At 40.1% G+C, this 19,753-nt stretch overlaps 1 protein-coding gene across 1 annotated transcript; it reads right to left on the reverse strand.

The window, feature by feature from the left end:
* Positions 1-1,851: 1,851 nt before the first annotated feature.
* On the reverse strand, positions 1,852-7,336 carry LOC129412297 (macrophage mannose receptor 1-like). The gene is made up of 6 exons (XM_055165628.1): positions 7,296-7,336; positions 5,264-5,448; positions 4,766-4,976; positions 3,176-3,544; positions 2,970-3,055; positions 1,852-2,145 (listed from the first exon to the last, which is right to left on the reverse strand). Exons 1-6 carry the CDS (start codon positions 7,330-7,332, stop codon positions 2,041-2,043), a joined length of 993 nt encoding a protein of 330 aa, XP_055021603.1. The 5' UTR covers positions 7,333-7,336; the 3' UTR covers positions 1,852-2,040.
* Between the last annotated feature and the right edge of the window lie 12,417 nt (positions 7,337-19,753).

The raw sequence follows: 19,753 nt of genomic DNA on the forward strand, positions 1-19,753 counted from the left end.
TTTAGACGCCTATGTTTCTGATCAAATGAAAATTGATTGAGGTCTGCTTCTCTACGCACACTACAGACGATTGAGTAGCAGTTTCTCCAAAATCATTTTTTACTTTTACTTGAGTAGTTTCTTGCAACATCTACCCTGTGTTTCTACTGGAGTAAAATTATTTAAATGAGCTGTATGTGTCCTGAGCTCTTACTGTTTTAAAAAAGGAAATACAATCACAACTGGTTAAAGTTAAGATTCACTTTATTGTCCCTGTAATAAAATGTGTCCTCTGCATTTGACCCATCCTGCAGAACCTCTGGGCCAAATCTGCAGATCTTGAGCTGGTCTTGGTCAGGACGACCTCAGCTGGAGGAGTTTAACTATGGTGCATGTTTTGGGTTGATGGGGGAAGATCTGTGGAGAGGAGGACCCCTCCCACTGTAACAATTTATGTTAATAATGTTTTAAAGGTTTTATTGAGCAATATTAAACATCTGTAACTAAATAAATGCAAGATAGATAAGTTTAATACTGGACTGTGGAAAATAACAGGTAAAGAAATGACGTCTCCATGGTGACGGACTCTCCTCCTAAAAATGACACAGTTCTACTTTAATTTTGTGGCAGTCCAGACTTTATGCTCTCTGTGCTTTTGAAAACTTTTCTTTACATTTGACATTTGAGCCAACCTGATATTCTGTGTCTGAAGATGGAGAAACTGAACTAATAAATAAAGTCATTTTGTGACATGATAAGAATCCTGTATTACTTCTTAAAACCTGTAGGTGGTGCTGTTGCATTAACTTGAACAGGCTGCAGGTTTTATTGTGGTTTAGAAGAGGAGAGAAACTGTGTGCTCTTGTTTTGTAGTTTTTATTATAGATTTATCCATATAAAGCCATTTGTATCCACCCAACCACATAATCTATATTTTTCCTGAAAAACCTGTTGTATACAATTAAATACTTGTCTGCTGCCCCCTAGTGGACTTTCCATGTTTTTCAGTAAATAACAGGTTTCTCTGTTTTTGGAGGAACAACTTTGTCCATTTTGAAAAGGTTAGTGTAAGAGTTGCCTAAATATTGTTAGTGATTCTTCAATATGAACATTTGCTTTCTTAGATTAATCTGTGAAGTCTTCATATTTTTACATCCTTTTGTAGAAAAAATGTGTTAAAATTGTATCAAATTTGATACAGCAGGTCTTTGTGATTCTGTTCTTCATCCATCATATTACATTTTATGATGCAATCTTCATAATTCATGTAATTCAACGCAAATTTAACACCACACAATTTTTACTATTTCATAACAAAGTCACCTTAAAAATATAATTTAAATTGTTATTATTATTATTATTATTGCATAATGGTGGAATATTAATCTTTACATGACTTGTATATACATAAAAGGTGCAGTGGTTTATTTGGTGTAACTGTCCTGCCTCTTCAATTTTCACACACAAAATAACTAATAATCTATTTTACTGATTCAGAGGATATAGAGGATTCACTCATTTATTTTTTACATATATTTATAATAATTTCACACACGTGTACGGTGGGAAATGTAACGTGCATCTGAGCTTGACCAAGGACTCAAAACTGTTTTCTCTCCTCCCACATGGTAAAATAAAAATCATCCTGTTCAGACATTTAAAAAACATAAAAGGAAATGTTCAGAAAGGTTTTTCTGAGTTCTAACTGCATCAAAAAGAATTTTGTTTGGTCCTAAAATAAACATGGTTGGGTTCTATAAAATGGCCCAATGTATCAAATATGATACATTTTTTATTTCTAAAATGGTCAAAGTTATCATCATTATTATTATTTTTTACATTTTGTTCAAAGGTTCAACAAAGAGTGAAATATCAAAAGAATCTGTGTCAGGCTTTATTTATATTCTGATCACATTCTTAGTTCACAACAAGGATGAATAATATTAAGAATATTTGGTACATGGTCCTTTTATACATCGATGGATCGTCAGAACAATTAACCGGTTTCCTTGACCAATACTAACCGACATTAATGCATCTGTGGTTCACTACAGTTTCCTCTCAGTTAGTTTTGTCTGTTTTGATAAAAACATTTCCATCAGTGTCCTTAATCCAGCTGAGTTTGAGCAGTTTACTGGCTTCTGTTTTCTCCAGATATTTTTTTATCTAAAAAAAAAAAAAAAAAGACAAAAATTATGGTAGGGCTGCAAGATTTGTGGCAATCAAATCAAAATCTCAATTTGAATGGTTGTGTTCAACAAATCACAAAGATTGCATTAATTATGTATCCTGTTTTATAATGTCAACACTGTAGTTTAATCCTGCAAACGCTGTAGTTTAAAGTAAATTGGATAAAGCTGTTACATGCATTTGTGTACAGGGAATTTCTTCAGATTAGTGTTGTTATGATACTAAAATTTAAAACCAGATTTCAGTACTAAGAAATAGACTCGATACTCGTCCAGGTCGGTTCAATAATGGTCCAGTCTGTGCACTTAAACTTATTCTGATACAGCTCAAGAACATTTAAAATCTTTTCAGGAAAGTTTATATGAATGTGACATTTCAAGTTCTAGTTTTGATACTAGTTTTTGTACCATTTAGTATCTGATCTCCAGTACTTTTTACAACCCTACTCCAAACAAATTTACAGAACTTTTGAGAATCAAACCACAACACCTCAATCGTAGCTCTTGAGTTTACATGTATTTTGATAAATCAGTTTAAATTAGATTATGCCAGTCTATCAGTTTGCCTGTTGTACATGTAAACGTCCTGACTGTAGTTTATTGTACTGGAGTTTAGACTGGAGCTTAGATAATAACCAACTATCAGGCTTTGATTAGTGTAAGCACCATTTTATAAGGTTTACATATTTGCATAAATAATTAACAATAAGACAGGCTCATCAATCAGCTTTCTTTGTGAAGAGGTTAAATTAGGAATAAGGAGAAAACAAGTCAAAGATTAGACTCCACAATTAGACTCACCTGCTTCAGCACCTGTTCTGTCACCACAGGTTCATTTGGATTTGCAGAGGTTGTTTTCAGCTGTAGCTTTATTTTATATGTCTTAACTAAAACAAAACAGAAGAAATGTTTATTTTTACTGTAATGTTAAACTATCTACGTGGGTTAAGTTTTTGAGCTGAATTAAGAGTAACATATTTCTGTATTTCTGTAGTGCAGATACACACCAGCCGAGCCATAACAGATAAAAGGCTTCATCTTGTCACAGTTACAGTCGTCCCATGTTCCTCCATCCTCAAAGTTTGCCGTCACACAGCGCTCATGCAATTCTTCATTGTCGGGCTGCCATGGGACTTCAGTTCTCCAGTAGGAGAAAGTGGAGTTGTTTCCGTCCAGCCACTTCCAGGACGACCTCCTGAGGCCAATCCAGGCATGGTTGATGAGCAGGGCTGTGATTTGGCTGTTCTGGGTTGCGTCTCTCACACTGGCCAGGTCTGTGTGGTGCAGCCTGCAGTACTGCTGAGCCTCCTCCCAGGTGAAGGAGTCAGTAGTGAGCACAAAGGTCTCTGAGGATCCTGGGACGTAACAGAAACAGTCTGTCAGAGTTTCAAACAAATGAATAAGATAAAGCCTGTATGCATTTACTCCAGAGACTGTATAAAGAAGTGGACTAAGTGAGTGTGTGTTAGAGCCCTGCACTAACGCACACTCAAAGCTGGAAAGAGAACAACATCCTGATTTACAAAGTAGAGCCCTGCACCCCTGTGGGACCCAACGCAAAACAGTGTGGCGTAGGACACATTTTGAAAACTGGGCAGGAGCGAGACCACTGTACACACTGCGGGAGCAAGTGGGTGGGATAAGCTTTCAAAATGTGTCCCGCGCTGCGCTGTTTTGCGTCGGGTCCCACAGGAGTGCAGGGCTTTACTTTGTAAATCCGGATGTTGTTCTCTTTCCTGTTTGGTTCTTTCTGAACTGTAGAGGCTGATCCGGCCGAACACCGACCCAGAACAAAATAGAGTTGGTCTGTAATTCTGTGTGAGCACGGTGGAGTGGACGAACACCAGCGCTGCACATACACGGGATGTGGAACGACTCTCATGCTACGTTTACACTGAAACGAATCACCGTATCACCGTATTGGAAACGATCTGAGTCCAGACATGTTATTTCTGTGTCCACAAGTCTTCCCTATCCTCACAGCTTTGAGCATATTTGTTTACCTTTTACAGAATGAAACTTAAAACCACATGGATAATTTGCATAAACTGAGAGCTCAAAAAAACAGCTCGCTCCTTGTGCACTGATGTGGTTCAGTTTCTGTCGGACTAAAGGACACGACTCAGTGGAATATGAGTGTTGTTTCTGTGACAGAGGGGTGTTCTGCTGATGGTGAGTCTGTTCTGTGTTTCTGTCGTGTTGGAGATGGTTCATGTTAAACTTTTCAGAGATTATACGTCTGCAGGTCGTACACACAGACACACGTTTATATGAATGGACAGATATTCTAGCCTCTTAGCGTTTTGGCGATGAATTACTTCGCGGTGCACAGAACTACATCAGCGTTTTCAGGTGTCCATACAGTGCCAGATCAGATCCCTACTCACATAAATTTGTGGGAGCTGAAGGCACCAGATCATTCCATCTCTGAAGCCGTTTTCAATCAAATTAGTGTGGACGAACACTGCATCCACAACGAAAATGACTCGAATACGTACAAGTGTCGACGGAGTCTCACTCACTACAACGGCTGTGTCAGTTCTGCGGCGTCAAGGTGAAGTGGAGCTGCATGATGTGGAACCAGCCCAGAGTCTCACCTGTCAGATCCACACACATGGCCGGAAATACGTTGCTACAATGGGAGTCCCACCACATTTCATCCGATGACATCCCGACACAGCACTCGTTTCCTCCGTTGTTATTTGGTTCCCCAGGATACCAGTTTGTGTAGCTCTCGCTGTTGTAGGGCGGGTCTGACAGGGACCAGCTCCAAGCGGTGAAGTCATCGTACAGGCCGATCCAGACCGACTGTCAACATGTACCACACGACATCATGTCAAATCAACTTCACTTCGCTTTCTACCATGTTAAAACGTGTTTCAGTTATTAAAAAAAACAAAAACATGACTGAAGAGGATTTAGATGTCATCCAAACAAAGGAATAACTTTCCAAACAAAGGAATAACATCTCCATGGGGAAAAGCTTTTCACGAAAATTGCAATTTGTGTTTTTTTTAAATCATATTGTACATTTAGAAAGTTTTTTTGAGGATAATCCTACTAACTGTCACTGATATAGTCTTAAGTGTTCTCACATTGTAGAATCCGTCTGGTGTCAGCAGTCTGCTCAGATTGACCGTGTTTCTTAGGGTGAGTACGTCCTCCATGTTCTCCACAGTGGCCAGGTCGGTGTAGTGCTGTCTGCAGTAGCTCCGCGCCTCCTCCTGGGTCTTCAGCTCATAGACAAAGTGGAACTGTCGAGAGGAAACTGGAGCCAGGGCTGAGAGAGGAGCAGGGACCACTGTTAGACTAGTCATGTGTCTTTGTTAGTGTCAATAAAACTGTGTAGCAGTGTGCACTTGCTGTTTTCTACCGCCTGGGGCATTTTCCATGAAGCGAGTTAAAGTGAAAGCCTGGTTTATTTGGTTAATCCAGGTCAAAGGTCAAGTCAAAGCCTCAATTCTGTTCGAGCAAAGTGACTGACCAGAGGTGGCGCTGAGTTGCTGGAGTCAAAAGCACTCGGAAACAAACCTGGCTGGGACCAGACGAACTGTCAAGATTATTTTAGCTCTGTCTCCTAGAACGTCTAAAGCACAGGTGTCAAACATAAGGCCCGGGGGCCAGATCCGGCCCTCCAAGACCTTTAATCTGGCCCTCGGCTGATTTTCTACTAAAATATTTTAATTCAATTTTCTATTAAAATCTTGTTAATTTTCTGTGGTGTTTATCACAGCAGCGTCTCCAGCGTCTCTGTACGTGGCCCCTCCCACAAGACTTGTCTCTTTCCAAACGCTCTTAAAGGACGATCGTTTTGACTGTTGACCGTGACACCCTCATCAGAAAAATGTCCAACATGAGAAAAGTGGAGCCGAGTGCAGGATTTTACAAGAAAAATTGACTTATTCCTAATTGCATACAAGTTCATGTTAAAACATTGTGTTGAAATTGAATTTTTCTTAAAGTTTCAGGTTGTTCATAATATTATAATATTATAAGAGTTCATCAATTAAAAAAGATTTGTGTAATAGATTTGTGTTTCTCCGCACAAATATTTAAATATTTGAACTTATTTTTGGGGTTTATATGCCATGAGTTTTCTGATCCGGCCCCTTTGGGATCAAAGTAGGTTGGATACGGCCCCCGGACCAAAATGAGTTTGACACCCCTGGTCTAAAGAAACATTTTTGTCAAAACCTTTGAGCACGTTCATCACACACCTGTGTCAGAACACTCACTGTCTAATACAGTTTAAAAAATGACTTTTATAGTCATGTGTCGCTGGGGGCTGCATCCATCAAAAAGACTAACTGTATAAAAGTCTGTGGTCATTATTCCATTAAAATCCTGTTACACATGTGTGTGTTGTGAGGAGCAGAGCAGTTTTTCACACAGACAGACTCTGGTTTGGACTCTGAGGATGACTGTGGTTCTGTCTGTTTGCTCCTTCATCACGTCTGTGTCTCTTTTTTTACACATTTGAATCTTCAAAGTTTGTATTTAACTCTGCAACCAATAATTTACTTCAGTAAATATATATTCTCAGCCATTTGACAGATATTAAACCATTATTTTCTTGTTAAAATAGTTTTATTTGAATAAATAACTACCCTAGTCTTTAAAAGCTGGAAACATAAACACTGCTGCAGAAAAGTTACACTGTGCGCCTGAATTCATAAATGTAAGAAACAATGAAATACACATGTGTTATTGTCTTTTCATTGGTTCATGTTTTCATATAAAAATAAATCATTTTATTTGTAAAATAGTCAACACTGATGCAGGACATATAGATCTGAACAATGGGTAGCACCAAATTAAAATTTCTTGCTGATTGTTGTTGATACAAACAAATGTACGGAGAGCATTTAGCATTCTTATTTAGTATTTGAGTAAGTTTTTCTTATGTACAAAACTGTAAAGTTTGGTGTGTGTAGGTGCTACATTAAGAGGTGATCTTTATGTCCCTGTGGGAGTGAAATGCATTTTGAGAAGTCACATATAAATCTATGGATGCAATTCCATCAGAGACAGAGACAAATAAAGACTTAAAGATCATCTATTTAAACTAAGTTACATATATGACCCACTAGTTTTATTTATTTGAAATATTTCCGATGCAGTACTTACCTAATGATCCCACTGTGAGCAGCAGTAGTGCCTCCATGATCGACTCTTAATCACCCCTATAATCCAAACCTCTTTATATGATGTGAGACTCGAATCTGTTTTGTCTTTATGTAAAACAGGAATGTGCGAGGAGGGTTAAGTGTCTTACCCAAGGACACAACAGTGTTCAGTGTGAGAGCTAGAATTACAGCGCCAACCTGTGTGTCAGTGCGTCTGACTGCTCGGCCAGTGATGTTTTGTCATTCTGGTGTAAATCCTCAAAGTTCAGATGTTCTGGGGGAGACTTGTTGGGACTCCATGTCTGTTCTAACAAAGAATAAACCTTTTTGTATTTCATAACTCATCAAGGCTTCACAAATGGATTATTAGGGCCTGTTTACACGACAACGCTTGCGGGTAAAAACTACAACATATGTTATTGGAAATGTATTTCGTTTAGGCGGTGATGGCGTTTTTGAGGCTTAAAAACACAAAAATCTGAAACCACCCTCCAAAGTGGAAAAGTTGCTCCATCGTAGCATTTCTACACTGCCCAAGACACAAAACTCTGGTCAGATCTGCTCGGGTCGCTTACAAGTTTACATCACATACCACCTAGAATCATTACTGAGCCGCCTGGCATGTATGCCTTATCGACTTCCACACACTTTTGCATCACCGTATGCACGCAGATTTTCTCCCAAAAACGCTCGTCTAAACGCGGAAACAAAATGTGAAGATGCGACGTCACATTTGTGTCTTCTGTTCAGACGTAATCATATAAACGTAGCCTTATTCATCAATATTTTCCCACCACAAGTGTCTGATGAAGAATGTTCATTCAGGACTGTAGTTAATCCATTATGGAAATAACTCCAGGCGTTTGAATATAACACATTTGCATCATGATATGGCAGTCAAATTCACGTAAAAAACAAAGGTTGGTTCAAGAAACTGCCTTCTCTTGTGTGACAATGAACTGTGATCTGGTTATTTTCCTTGTAGCAATGACACAATGGTCCTGTAGACCACATCATCTGCAAACACACGAGTAGGATATTTTGAGAGAGATTTTGTTAGAATCAAGTCCATTTCAACCAATTCCAATTCAGATCCCCAAGTTCAAAGAGTCTTTTTCAGGGCAAATAGAGCACAGGTGAACAGGCAGTTCTTTAAATGGGCAGTAAGTCATGTGATTTAGGTCACATGACCCATTACTGTACATGCAATGACCAAACCTTTGCAGAGGTGTGAGCGAGAGGTCAAAGTGTCTTCACCACATCACATAGTCTACATAAGCGCACAACTCGTTAATTATGCATGAAAATGCGAGCACATTTGCAGCTCATTGACGGGTCATTCGCTCAAAGCTTCTCTTATTAACCACAGTGAGTGACCTGCTGTTAGCCAGGCTGGCGCCACCTAGTGCCTCCGCTCAGATTCATTTCTCTTCAGCGACTAGGTCAGGAATCAGAATACACTAGATGGTTTCCAAGAACCCTGGCCAATCAGTGAAGAGCTTGTGAAGCCATGACATGAAACTCGTCGTGTCTGTCAGGGTCCTTTTGTGGAACAGCACAACAGTAAACAAAGCCTCGAGATTGATGTAGACGATACAAACTTCGCATTTTTTATAGCACCTTTAATTCACAAGTTCATCTCACAGAAACGTCCCTCTGCCTCCACCACCTCAACTGGCCCCATGAGGCAATCCTCAAAAGTGTCATGTCCTATTTTTTTTTTATTACTTTTTGGCAAATAATAACACGCCTGCATCTTGTATTTTGTTGATTTCTTTCATTTTCGGTTATTGTAGTTAGGACCGTGCAGTTTGTCTGATATGTAAAGAAAGTGTAGCAGTTTTCAAAGAATATAATCTGCGTCGTCAGGGTCAAACTACTCTGTTATACGACCGACTCAACCCCGGCCCCCAGCACAGGCAGGAGCCATAATGTGGCCCCCAGAGAAAAAAGTTTGGTGAATCCCAGTATAAAGGCTCAGGAAACCTTTGCAGATGTTCTGAGCTTATTAGCCGACTTCCCAATATTGTCACAATTTTCAAATTTTCTGAGACTCGTGTCATGAGTCTATATAATATATGGGTTTGACTTTTTGAAATGAGTGACAAAAATATAGAGTTTTTTCATGATATTTTAATCATTTGCAGTGGATAGATACAGATGGATGGACATGTGGTCATATGATTTACTCGCCTGCCTGATGTTGTCAGAGTCCCCTAAATGTTTTACATGTTTTACATTCTATTGTCATTATTCCCCCTTCATCCAAATCAGTGTGTGTGGATCTTTTACATGCTTCTATCAAGGATTTAAATCATTTGAATAGACGAGAAAAGAGTTTACATGTAGTATTTCCCAGGTAGGTATCTGAGCTAGATATATGATAGGTTAGAATTGTAGTATATGCTCCTAATGCTATGCTCTGTGCCTATATGCAGTGATACAGTTCATATGAGATTTCAGATTTCATGTTAATAATAATAATAATAATAATACATTTTATTTATATTGCACTTTACATAAAATAATCTCAAAGTGCTACAGGTAAAAACAATGAGTAAAAAAGTGCATCAGCAAACAGTGGATCAAGCTAAAACCATTGCAGGAATTAATAAGATAAAACAAGAATAAAATACAATTAACAAAAGGCTTTAGTAAAAAGGTACGTTTTAAGATTTTGTTTAAAAACAGAAATAGACTGTGGGGCTCTCAAGTGGTCGGGGAGAGGATTCCAAAGCCTTGGAGCAGCAGAGGAGAAGGTCCGATCACCCATGGTGCAAAGTTTGGTTCTGGGGGGTTGGAGAGTGTTGGTGGCTGCAGAGCGGAGGGAGCATGAGGGGGTCTGGGGAGTGAGGAGCTCCTTCAGGTACTGGGGGGAGTGACCGTGGATGCACTGGTGAGTGAGGAGGGAGACCTTTTACTCAATCCTGAGTGTGATCGGAGCCAGTGAAGGGATTTCAGGATGGGGGTGATGTGGTCAAATTTTCGCACTTTCATCAGGATCCTGGCAGCGCAGTTCTGGATGTATTGCAGTTGTTGTTGTTAATAAGTTAAAAACAGTAAAAAGGTTTGTAATAAATATTAATTTAAATAAGCCTTAAAAGCAGTTTAAAAAGAGTTAAAAGTTTATTAAAATGTTTCTTTTAGTTTATTTTTCAGTAACACTCATCATATCTGTGATCGACTGCTTAGCCTGGGATTCGCTGATTTGGTGATTGGTAATGCCTTCGCGCAGCACTTGGGGGAGTTCGTGCTCCTTCTGTTCATTGTATTAAACTTGTGCATGAAGGAAGCAGTGAGAAATCACTCAAGTGGTTCTTCTGTTTTCAGGTGGGATTTGCCAAATGTTTTGTGTTTACTGTATGTACATTGTTAAAGCGATTGTTGAAATAGGAGAATGTTTTATTGCTAGTAAAAAGTTTGATTGCTTTGGTTTTTTTTTTATATAAATAAGACCAGCCATTTTACATTGTTAGGGTGACCATATTTCCATTTGTGAAAACCCAGACACGTTACCAGGGGTGGGAGGTGGGGCCTCGACATTGAGCTACAGTCGTCCCTCGTTATATTGCGGTTCACCTTTTACGGTTTCGCAGATTTTAAATTTTTTTTTTTTTTTTTTGTGTACTTTTTTTTTTTTTTTTTTTTTTTTTACAGCGTATGAACATGTATTGCATATTACGGACGGGCAGTAATTACACACGGGTGGGTCAGGACTAACCCAGGTCTAAAACAGGACTAATCTTGGATTTAAGAGAGAGAACGCCGAGCAGTTTGTCCACAAACTGCGATCGGGCGATGGCCGCGATTACCTTCATGAGGCGCGGAGCTGAGCCGGTCCTTTCTCCTGTGGTCACCCTCGAGCCCGTCCCGACAGTAAGTCCTGTTTCAGTTCTGGTTTAGTCCTGGTTTACTCCTGTTTTAGTCCTAGTTTAGCCCTGGATTAGTACCTCTTCAGTCCTGGAACCAGTCCTGGGTTAGTCCTGGTTTAGTCTTGGTTCAGTCTGTGGTGTAGGCAGTGCAAAAGTTTGATATAATCTTGGGTTAATGGGTGGGTGCAGTCCTGTACTGCGGGTCTCCAAAAATGGACCTGCGCTGTAGGGCACCATTACGGACCGGGACGGAAAACAGAGATTTTCTTGTACAAGTCATTGTTAAATGTGCATTTGTGCTTCGGCGTGTTGCAGACTGAACGGCTGTTTGTGTCTCGCTCCTTCTGAGTCACAGATGCTACGAGAGATGCTCAATTTAATGTCCCCAGTGAATGGAAATGAAAACCCGGACATTTCCATCACTTAAAAAAAAAACCCAAAACAGACACCCAGGACAGGATGCAAAAAACGGACATGTCCGGGGAAAAACGGACGTTTGGTCACCTTAACATTGTGAACTCGTGCCCGCCATCTTGTGTCCACACAGGTTCACAAGCCACATGTAAAATACTGTTGATAATGGTTATATTTCTTTTGGCGACTTTTGGCATTTGTTTCATTTTTGATGGCATCTACAAGTGGAAAAAAGCGATCCATGGTTTGGGATCACTTTGATCTAATTCCACCTAACAAGTTCACCTATTTTCTTATTTACAGCATGCATATATAAATTGTTGTATTTTTGTTTAATGTTCAAAATAGAATATATACTATTTATGAGTTCTACTAAAATAGAAAATAGAGTTTTGCGTTCCCAAATCATGGGGTTGTGTGCTGGTTTGCAATGGTTAAATTTATCCACTAGAGGTCAGTGTTTCTCCGAGGCCTCAGACACGTCGAACCATTTGAGACAATATTGTGACTGAGGTGTCAATGCTTCACGAGGCTCCATTCGCCCACCACTAGTTAAAACCTGCTTTTCCTGCGTTTCAGCAACTGTTTACCTGTACCCGACCCTGTGCAGGACTCTGGTCTGAGCAGCAGCGGCGAGTTGTTCTCAGTGATAGAAAGCTCGGCAGCGGCGGACTGATATATGAGAAAATAGTCCCACATGGACAGTCTGGTGTAATAATAGATTTGTTTCGGGTGTTTTGTGGAGTGGGTAAGACTGTTTTTAGCGGCAGGAGAACTATGGCCATTGACTCCAACACTCTGGATCACGAGGAAATGAGCTCCTATGAGTCAACTTTGCGTAGTTTTGGACCTTTAACCTTATATCCATTCACAGCGAGGAGCCCCAAACCTCCCTCCTGATTGTAATGCGGACTCATGACACTAGAGGGCGACGTTTGATTGTTTATCACATGTTTTATTGTCGTTAAATGGTCACAATAAAATACAGTAAATTTCAATTCTACAGCTTTACTCATAGCAGCCTTTGTAAACGGTATTTGCTTTTCTAACACACTATATTTAAAGCTGCATTGTGTAATTTTTCTGGTGGAAGCTCCATCAAATTCTTTTCTCAGTGGAGATATTATTGCTTTGTGTGGAATGTTTCATAGTGTGGCATTAAATCTTTCTATCTTCATGGAGACCAAACCAGCAATGACATCTCCACAGAAACAAGCAGGTGACGGACCTTTCACCAGAAAAGTTACACAGTTCACCTTTTTAACATTCATTTGTTCAGTTTTCAATATTATATCATATATAAGAGCAGGGTCACATTTAAGTTTATAAAAAATCTGTAAAAAAAAAAATTACAATAATAATAACATGATACAGAAACAATTAACAATTAAAAACAAGTTAAAAAACAATAATAATTCAATCCTGTGAGAGAGACAGAGAGAGAGAGAGAGAGAGAGAGAGGCAGAGAGAGAGAGAAAGAGAAAGACAGAAAAAGAAAGCAAGAAAGAGAGAGAGAGATAGAAAGAGAGAGATAGAAAGACAGAGATATAGAGGAAGAGAAAATCAAGTATAACAATATATTTAACCTAAATTTGTTCAGTAAAAAAAATAAAGCACTTTTTTGGACACTCCAAAGTTCATTATTCTTTCACTCCACACTCGGTGGTGGTGTCTTGCCCAAGGGCACAATGACCCACTGTGGTGCTGCATTTTCCCAATGGTCTCCCATCCAAGTATTACCCAGGCTGGGCCGTGTTGAGCTTCTGAGATGTAACGAGATCAGGTTTTTTGACGAGGAGGTTTGGCCACAAAATTTCAACAGGCCAACTACAAAATCCTCCCTTGTTCGAGCAGGCTGAAGGTCAGGGTCACATTTAAGTTTAGAAAAAAATATGTAAAAATAGTACAAAAACAATTAACAAAAAAATTGGGTTCCACAAGTGAAATATTTATATAAATATGTTTATATATCTATATCTATTTCAGCGTTTCTCAAACTGTGGGACTTGGACAGCTTTTCAGTTTGTGGGTTTGCCTGATTTAAGTTCATTCTATCCACATTTTGTCATTTTGTGTCATTTCTTGTTCTGAACTACAGAGGAAATGATGTGGTCCAGTGTTAGACCTGGTTTAGCCTTGGATTAGACCTGGAATAGACCTGGTTTAGATCTGGTGGTACTTGGAAAGCCAACCATTTATCTTGGTGGTACTTGATCAGTGGTCCCCGACCTTTTTGCGCCAAGGACTGGTTCAATGTCAGACAGTATTTTCACAGACCGGCTTTGCTAGCTTGTGGGTTTAATAGCATTTAAGTATCACGTGACTGAGACGAGCATCTTGACTTGTGTGTGTCAAGAGTGAGTCAAGAATGAGTCTGGGGTGCACTCACATTAGGACTTTAGAACCGTACCCAAGCAGGGATCGCCCCTAAAGCGCCGTACGTTTGTCCAGTGTGAACGCAATCGAACCACACACAGACACTGCACAGTTGGGATTTCGGCTCGATTGGAGCAGGTGGGTCAAAGCACGACACGGAGCTCATGTACGAGCACACACACGACTTCACTACACGAGCCCTGTGTGTGCGCTGATGTCACTCACACGAGGTGAACAGTGAATAAACTCCGCTCCAAGACACACAGTAAATCTGCGCTTACCTTCAATAAGCACTGTGGACAGAGAAGTTTTGCAGTTTTCTCTGCGTGGTTATTATATCCATAAGCTCAGGAGGAGCTCGTATCCCAACAGGACTCATTTCTGCCTCACTATTTAATAGATATTTCTTAAACACTTCAAGGTTCTAAAGTCCTAGTGTGAGTGCACCCTGATGATGGAACAGAGAGAATTTGGTAATTTTTCACAATAAAACATTGTTCAGACTCACATAAGAAATTAATCATTGCATTGCATTTATATAGCGCCTTTCAAGATCCCCAAAGCACTTTACAGTTCATTATTCATTCACTCAACACTCAGTGGCGGTAAACTACTATTGTAGCCACAGCTGCCCTGGGGCAGACTGACGGAAGTGAGGCTGCTAATCTGCGCCATCGGCCCCTCCGACCACCACCATCACTCACGCACACACCACTTTCATACTAGGCAATGTGGGTGAAGTGTCTTGCCTAAGGACACAATGACACTTTTTGCCACTGGTGCCCACTGTGGCACCTGGACTTCCCCGTGTCTCCCATCCAGGTCCTAACCAGGCCCGGCCCTGCTGAGCTTCTGAGATCTGACAGGATCAGGCTTTGACAAGCCGGTATGACCACGAAACAAAACAGAAATAATGTAAGTTATTAGGCCCAGGGGTTGGGGACCGCTGGTCTAGATGATTCAACACAATGTGACAGAGCCATAGTGCAACCAGAAAGTGGGCACCAGAGGTTCTGTGAATGTAGCCTTAAACTCAGTAATGAGAGACCGCTCTTCTTCAGGTGAGATGTTGTAGTAACTCAGAGTGCCCGCCTCCCAGTCTAAATACACTGCCATTTTTTGAGATGGAAACGTGCATGTTTTCCTGTGAGGTCTTTTTGGAGTGCGCGCTCGTTCTGCAGCTTTTGTAAACTTGAGACAGTTGTTGGGCTGGTTTGAGCAGAACACGGCCCAGGACTGATCATCACGACCTAAGACGTTTTTGAAGGCAGCTCCTTTGTAGCTGAGGCCGACGCCCACTGTCCCGTCCCACTCCAGCTCCCAGTAGCACAGTCCACTCAGCTCCTGCTCACAGAGGACATGGCGGACGCTCACCTTGCTCGGAGACTCAGGAATCTCCTCACTCACACTTTCATACAATTGAGCTTTGTGATTTTCAACTATGATCCTTCTGTGTTTCTGATTCAGGTCAAAGGTCAAGTCTGCAGTGTCTGAACACAAACACAAGAGTCGTGTTAACTAAAGAAACACATTAAGCACTTAAAGACAGGACAACTTACATTTGTTTAATCCTGGCTTTAGTCTGTGCTCACAGCAGTGGTCCAGACTGCAAAAGAAAAGTGTTGTTAGAAAAGTTTATAGTGTATTGTATTTAGAGACAGACTGATATGGTGCTGATGTATCGGCCACAAATCTCCAGCAGAGGCTGATATTTTGTTTGGCTCAACCAGCAGCCTAAATGTGCATGAAAAATATCTGCATAAAACTTTGTTTAAACACTTTAGTCCAAAGAGGATTCTGCAAAAATGTGACTAGTAAAGAAGCTTGTGGATGAGTTTGTACTAAATTTTTATGTAGGAATTTGGGAATGACCTAAATCGGCTCTACGTATCAGCCCAAAAGTATCAGCAGAGGTCATCGGCCTTCAGTTCCTCTGGATTCTACACAATCGGTATCGGCATCGACCATTAAAAAATGCATATCAGTCAATCTCTGACTGTAATAATCAATCAATCAAAAAACTTTATTCGAGGCAATTTAAGATCAATGAACAGACAAAAACAAGAAACAACTAAAAGGTCTCAGGTCAGTGTGAGGACAGTAACAGACCTCAGGACAAAAATGTCCCTCCTCTGTGTCCTGCAGCATCACAGCAGCTCCAGCATGTTTTTGAAATGAGACAGATCTTCCTGCACATTCAGCTGCATTTGGTGTAGAGGCTTAACGATGGTTAATCAGCTCTGCTGATATTTTTGGGCCGATATGTCGACACAGATTGTGTTATTAAAATATACTACAAACTCGCCCACAGCCCCTTTTTACCCCAAACCTTTAAGAGAGCTGTAGTCACATTTTGTGCTTTTCATATAAAGTGTTAAAATAAAGTTTTATGTGTAACTTTTAGGCAGCAGGTCGGGTATTTTAGCCAAGAGCCATATAATAAAAAGCACAAATATTAGTCTGATATATCGGTCCATCTCTACAATCCACATTCCTTAACTTGTCTCATCCTTTGCACCTTGTAAAATCACAATTAAAAACAATAAAAATGACTCAATGTGCCTGGCAGTTAGCCACAAGAGCAGTGACTGACCACAGCAGCCCATGATCTGTTCAGTTTTTTAGCTCAGACCTTGTGAATAATAAACAAATTACAATACAATATTAAAGTCAGTTTAGATCAAACCTTTTACTGTGGGACATGTGACTTACCAAACTTCTTTTAGCTTTGAGTTTGGATCATTTTCCATCATTTTCAGATTCTCTTCCTCTGATCCAGGATGATTGTAACTCAGATCAAGTACTTCCAGCTGAGACAACTTGTTGGACCCGAGAGCAGAAATCAAGGCAGAGCATCCGTTTTCTGACACCCTACATCCGGCCAACCTGTGGACATACACAGAGTGAAGAGGTTATTAAAACAGTAATAAAAGGAAGGGAATAAAAACATAGTCATTGTTCAAAATTTAGATTGATTATTGTTGTAAAAAAACAAGCTTAATTTTAAGTGACAAATATTATGTATTGTTTATACCGTGTTTTTTACACATTTGCCTTTGCTGTGGCACTGCATGATTCGAAGCTTAAAATCATGGTTAATTATAGAACCACACTTAATTTCCCAGAGTCAGTGCTCGCTCTACTGGAATCTGGTCCGGCCATCTGCTGGACGCAGAGAGAGTGACCATGAGGGAAACAAATAAGACAGAAAACTGTGTTAGGCTTCTCTCTGTGATGCAACAGTCCAATACAAAGTTCAGAGTCAGAATTTTTACAGAGGATTACTGAAACCAGAGTGAACAATTTTTTTACTATTTTTTAGATCATACACATTTTCTCAACGCAAACTCCTTGAGTGGTTTTAAAAACAGTTTTTTAATCGTTAGTTCCAGCACCGCTCTAGCTCCTCTCGCTCTGATTGGTGCCTCCAAGGGCAGAGAGCCACTGGAAGTGTCTAAACCAGGAGACATGTGCCACTGAGCTCGACCCATTGACTTGAACGAGCGTTCATGCTTAGGCCTCGGGCTTGGTTTTATTCAACTCAGTTACAAAGGGAAATCACATTATTTTTTGTCTTCCAGTCTATCGCCATCTTATGGACGATTTAAGTCCCGTATCCAACTCCACTGGTTTGGACCTTCTAACCACAGTCCATACATGAGGACAAACTTATCCAGCAACTAAATATTTGCAACTACACAGCTGTTGTATTAGATATAAATATATCCAAGATTGTATTTCAGAAATAATTACAAACAAATCACAGTTGTTCTGTTTAATCCCTTCGTCAGTCACCAAAGGCCAAAACACACAGTCCTGCTCTATCTGAACAATGATCTCATGCATAATATGGGACACTTATAATTAAGGTTCAGTATCCAAATTTGATACTGTTAAACCTTCTCAGGATTTTACCAGGGTATACGGTATTACTGTATTACCAAAATGTTTTAGTATGACTTTGATAAACTACGAAGCCACACCACTGTACGGTCTATGTTTCACATGAACCATCTCCAACGTGATAGAAACACAGAACAGACAGACTGACCATCAGCAGCACATCCTCTGTCACAGAAGAACACTCATATTCCACCGAGTCGTGTCCTTTCGTCCGACAGAAGCTGAACCGCATCAGCGCACAATGAGCGAGCTGTTTTTATCAGTGTTTTATAATTTATGCAAATGAGCCTTGTGGTTTTAAGTTTTGTTTCTGTAAAATGTAAACAAATGTGGCCTGAAGCCAAAATGCTGCCAAACTACAGAAGTACTAGTATTTTTATTTTTTTTGGGACCAACTCACTTGTGGCCGGACTTGCCGTCTTGTCTTGGTCTCTTATGAGTGTCACATGACAACGGAATGAAACTGATCGAACATCATCTCCCCACGCAGTTAAAAGAAACATTATAGAAACTATTAGTTTTAAATCATGAAACATTAAACTGAAAATACAACCACACATTCATTTGTGCTGAGCAAACTAATTTAGGTATCAATAAATTATAATATTATATTAAGTCCTTATGCGCTTGCAGATTTTTTTAATGATGTAATGAAAGTGATACCGTGGTTTGATACGCGGGATACTTGTAATATCGTATTACCACCCAACCCTACTTACACCTCAAACTCACTCCCACCGGCCTGTGGCCATAACAGATGTAAGAACTACCAGCTTTTTAATGAGCTGAATTAGACACTGCAGAGAAAGATGATCAGCTCAGTCCCAGACAACAGCATTAGTGTACAAACAGTATTATATAAATGTGTCTTACCTGAGAATCTTGAGTTTACAGTGGACGCTCTTTAAACCCACTGAGAGATTTCTACGCCTGAATCCATCAGCTCATTATGGCTCAGATCCAGTTCGGTCAGATTGGAGGAAGGAGACATTAAGATAGAGGAAGACAGAGCACTGCCGGACCGCTCAGTGAGTTCACACCAACTCAGCCTGAAATGTTTGTAAAACCTTTTATTAATAATGTTATTCAATTTATGCTTCCCATATGCAAACTAAATCTAATATTTTAAATGAGGTCTAAATAAGAGAATAAAGTCAAGTGTACTCACAAAGCCTTTGTTGATACTTTTACCACTGGCATCATTCCTAAAAGGACTTCCTCTGATTGCAGTATTTTTTCAAATCAAACACGTCCAGGTTCTCATCTGAAGTCAGCAACACGAAGTGTGAGAGCAGACCACTTAGCAGGAGAGAAGGTTTCATAGTCATTTTTCTCTGAGTGCAGATACTTCTTTATCTCCTCCACAAGAGAGTTGTCGTTGAGCTCATTCAGACAGTGGAACAGGTTCATGCTCTTGTCTGGTCACTGCAGTCTTCAATCTTTGTTTTGATGTAGGGATGGTTTCCTTATTTATTTCTTGTGTTTTCAGACGTCTTCGTCACGTCCTTCAGGAGCTCATGATTAACTTGAGTGAGAGACCAAGAAGAAAACGCAGAAACAGATCCCAGTCTCCATTTTTACTCTCCAAACTTTTGTCCACTGCAGACTTGTAGAAGTCTGATGCAGACTGGTCTGAAGAGTCTGAGGGCTGACACATCCTGCCCTCTCATTAAACGTGTGGAAGGCATAAAAAGCTGCCAAGACTCTTGGATGCTCAGGTGGACAAAGCTGAAAAACAGCTTAGGGTAAAGTCACATTCATCTCGTTTGACCTTTGCGAGCAGGCCAGAGTAGACCGCTGCTTCTTCCATATCCAGACCATAGCTATTCAGGTCGTCTTCAGTGAACAGGAAGGTTTCCTTTTTTCCATCTTCTTCAAAAGCCATTTTGCTCAG

Source organism: Boleophthalmus pectinirostris, unplaced genomic scaffold (genome assembly GCF_026225935.1).
Source record: "Boleophthalmus pectinirostris isolate CB_2022bp ecotype Guang Dong unplaced genomic scaffold, ASM2622593v1 HiC_scaffold_8, whole genome shotgun sequence".
Classification (NCBI taxonomy): domain Eukaryota; kingdom Metazoa; phylum Chordata; class Actinopteri; order Gobiiformes; family Gobiidae; genus Boleophthalmus; species Boleophthalmus pectinirostris.

Coding starts and splice junctions, on each gene's coding strand:
- LOC129412297 (XM_055165628.1), bottom strand. CDS start 7,332: ATGGAGGCACTACTGCTGCTCACAGTGGGATCATTAG. Junction 4,977..5,263: donor CACCAGACGGATTCTACAAT/GTGAGAACACTT, acceptor ACATGTTGACAG/TCGGTCTGGATCGGCCTGTA. Junction 2,146..2,969: donor CAGAACAGGTGCTGAAGCAG/GTGAGTCTAATT, acceptor TTTTTTTTTTAG/ATAAAAAAATATCTGGAGAA.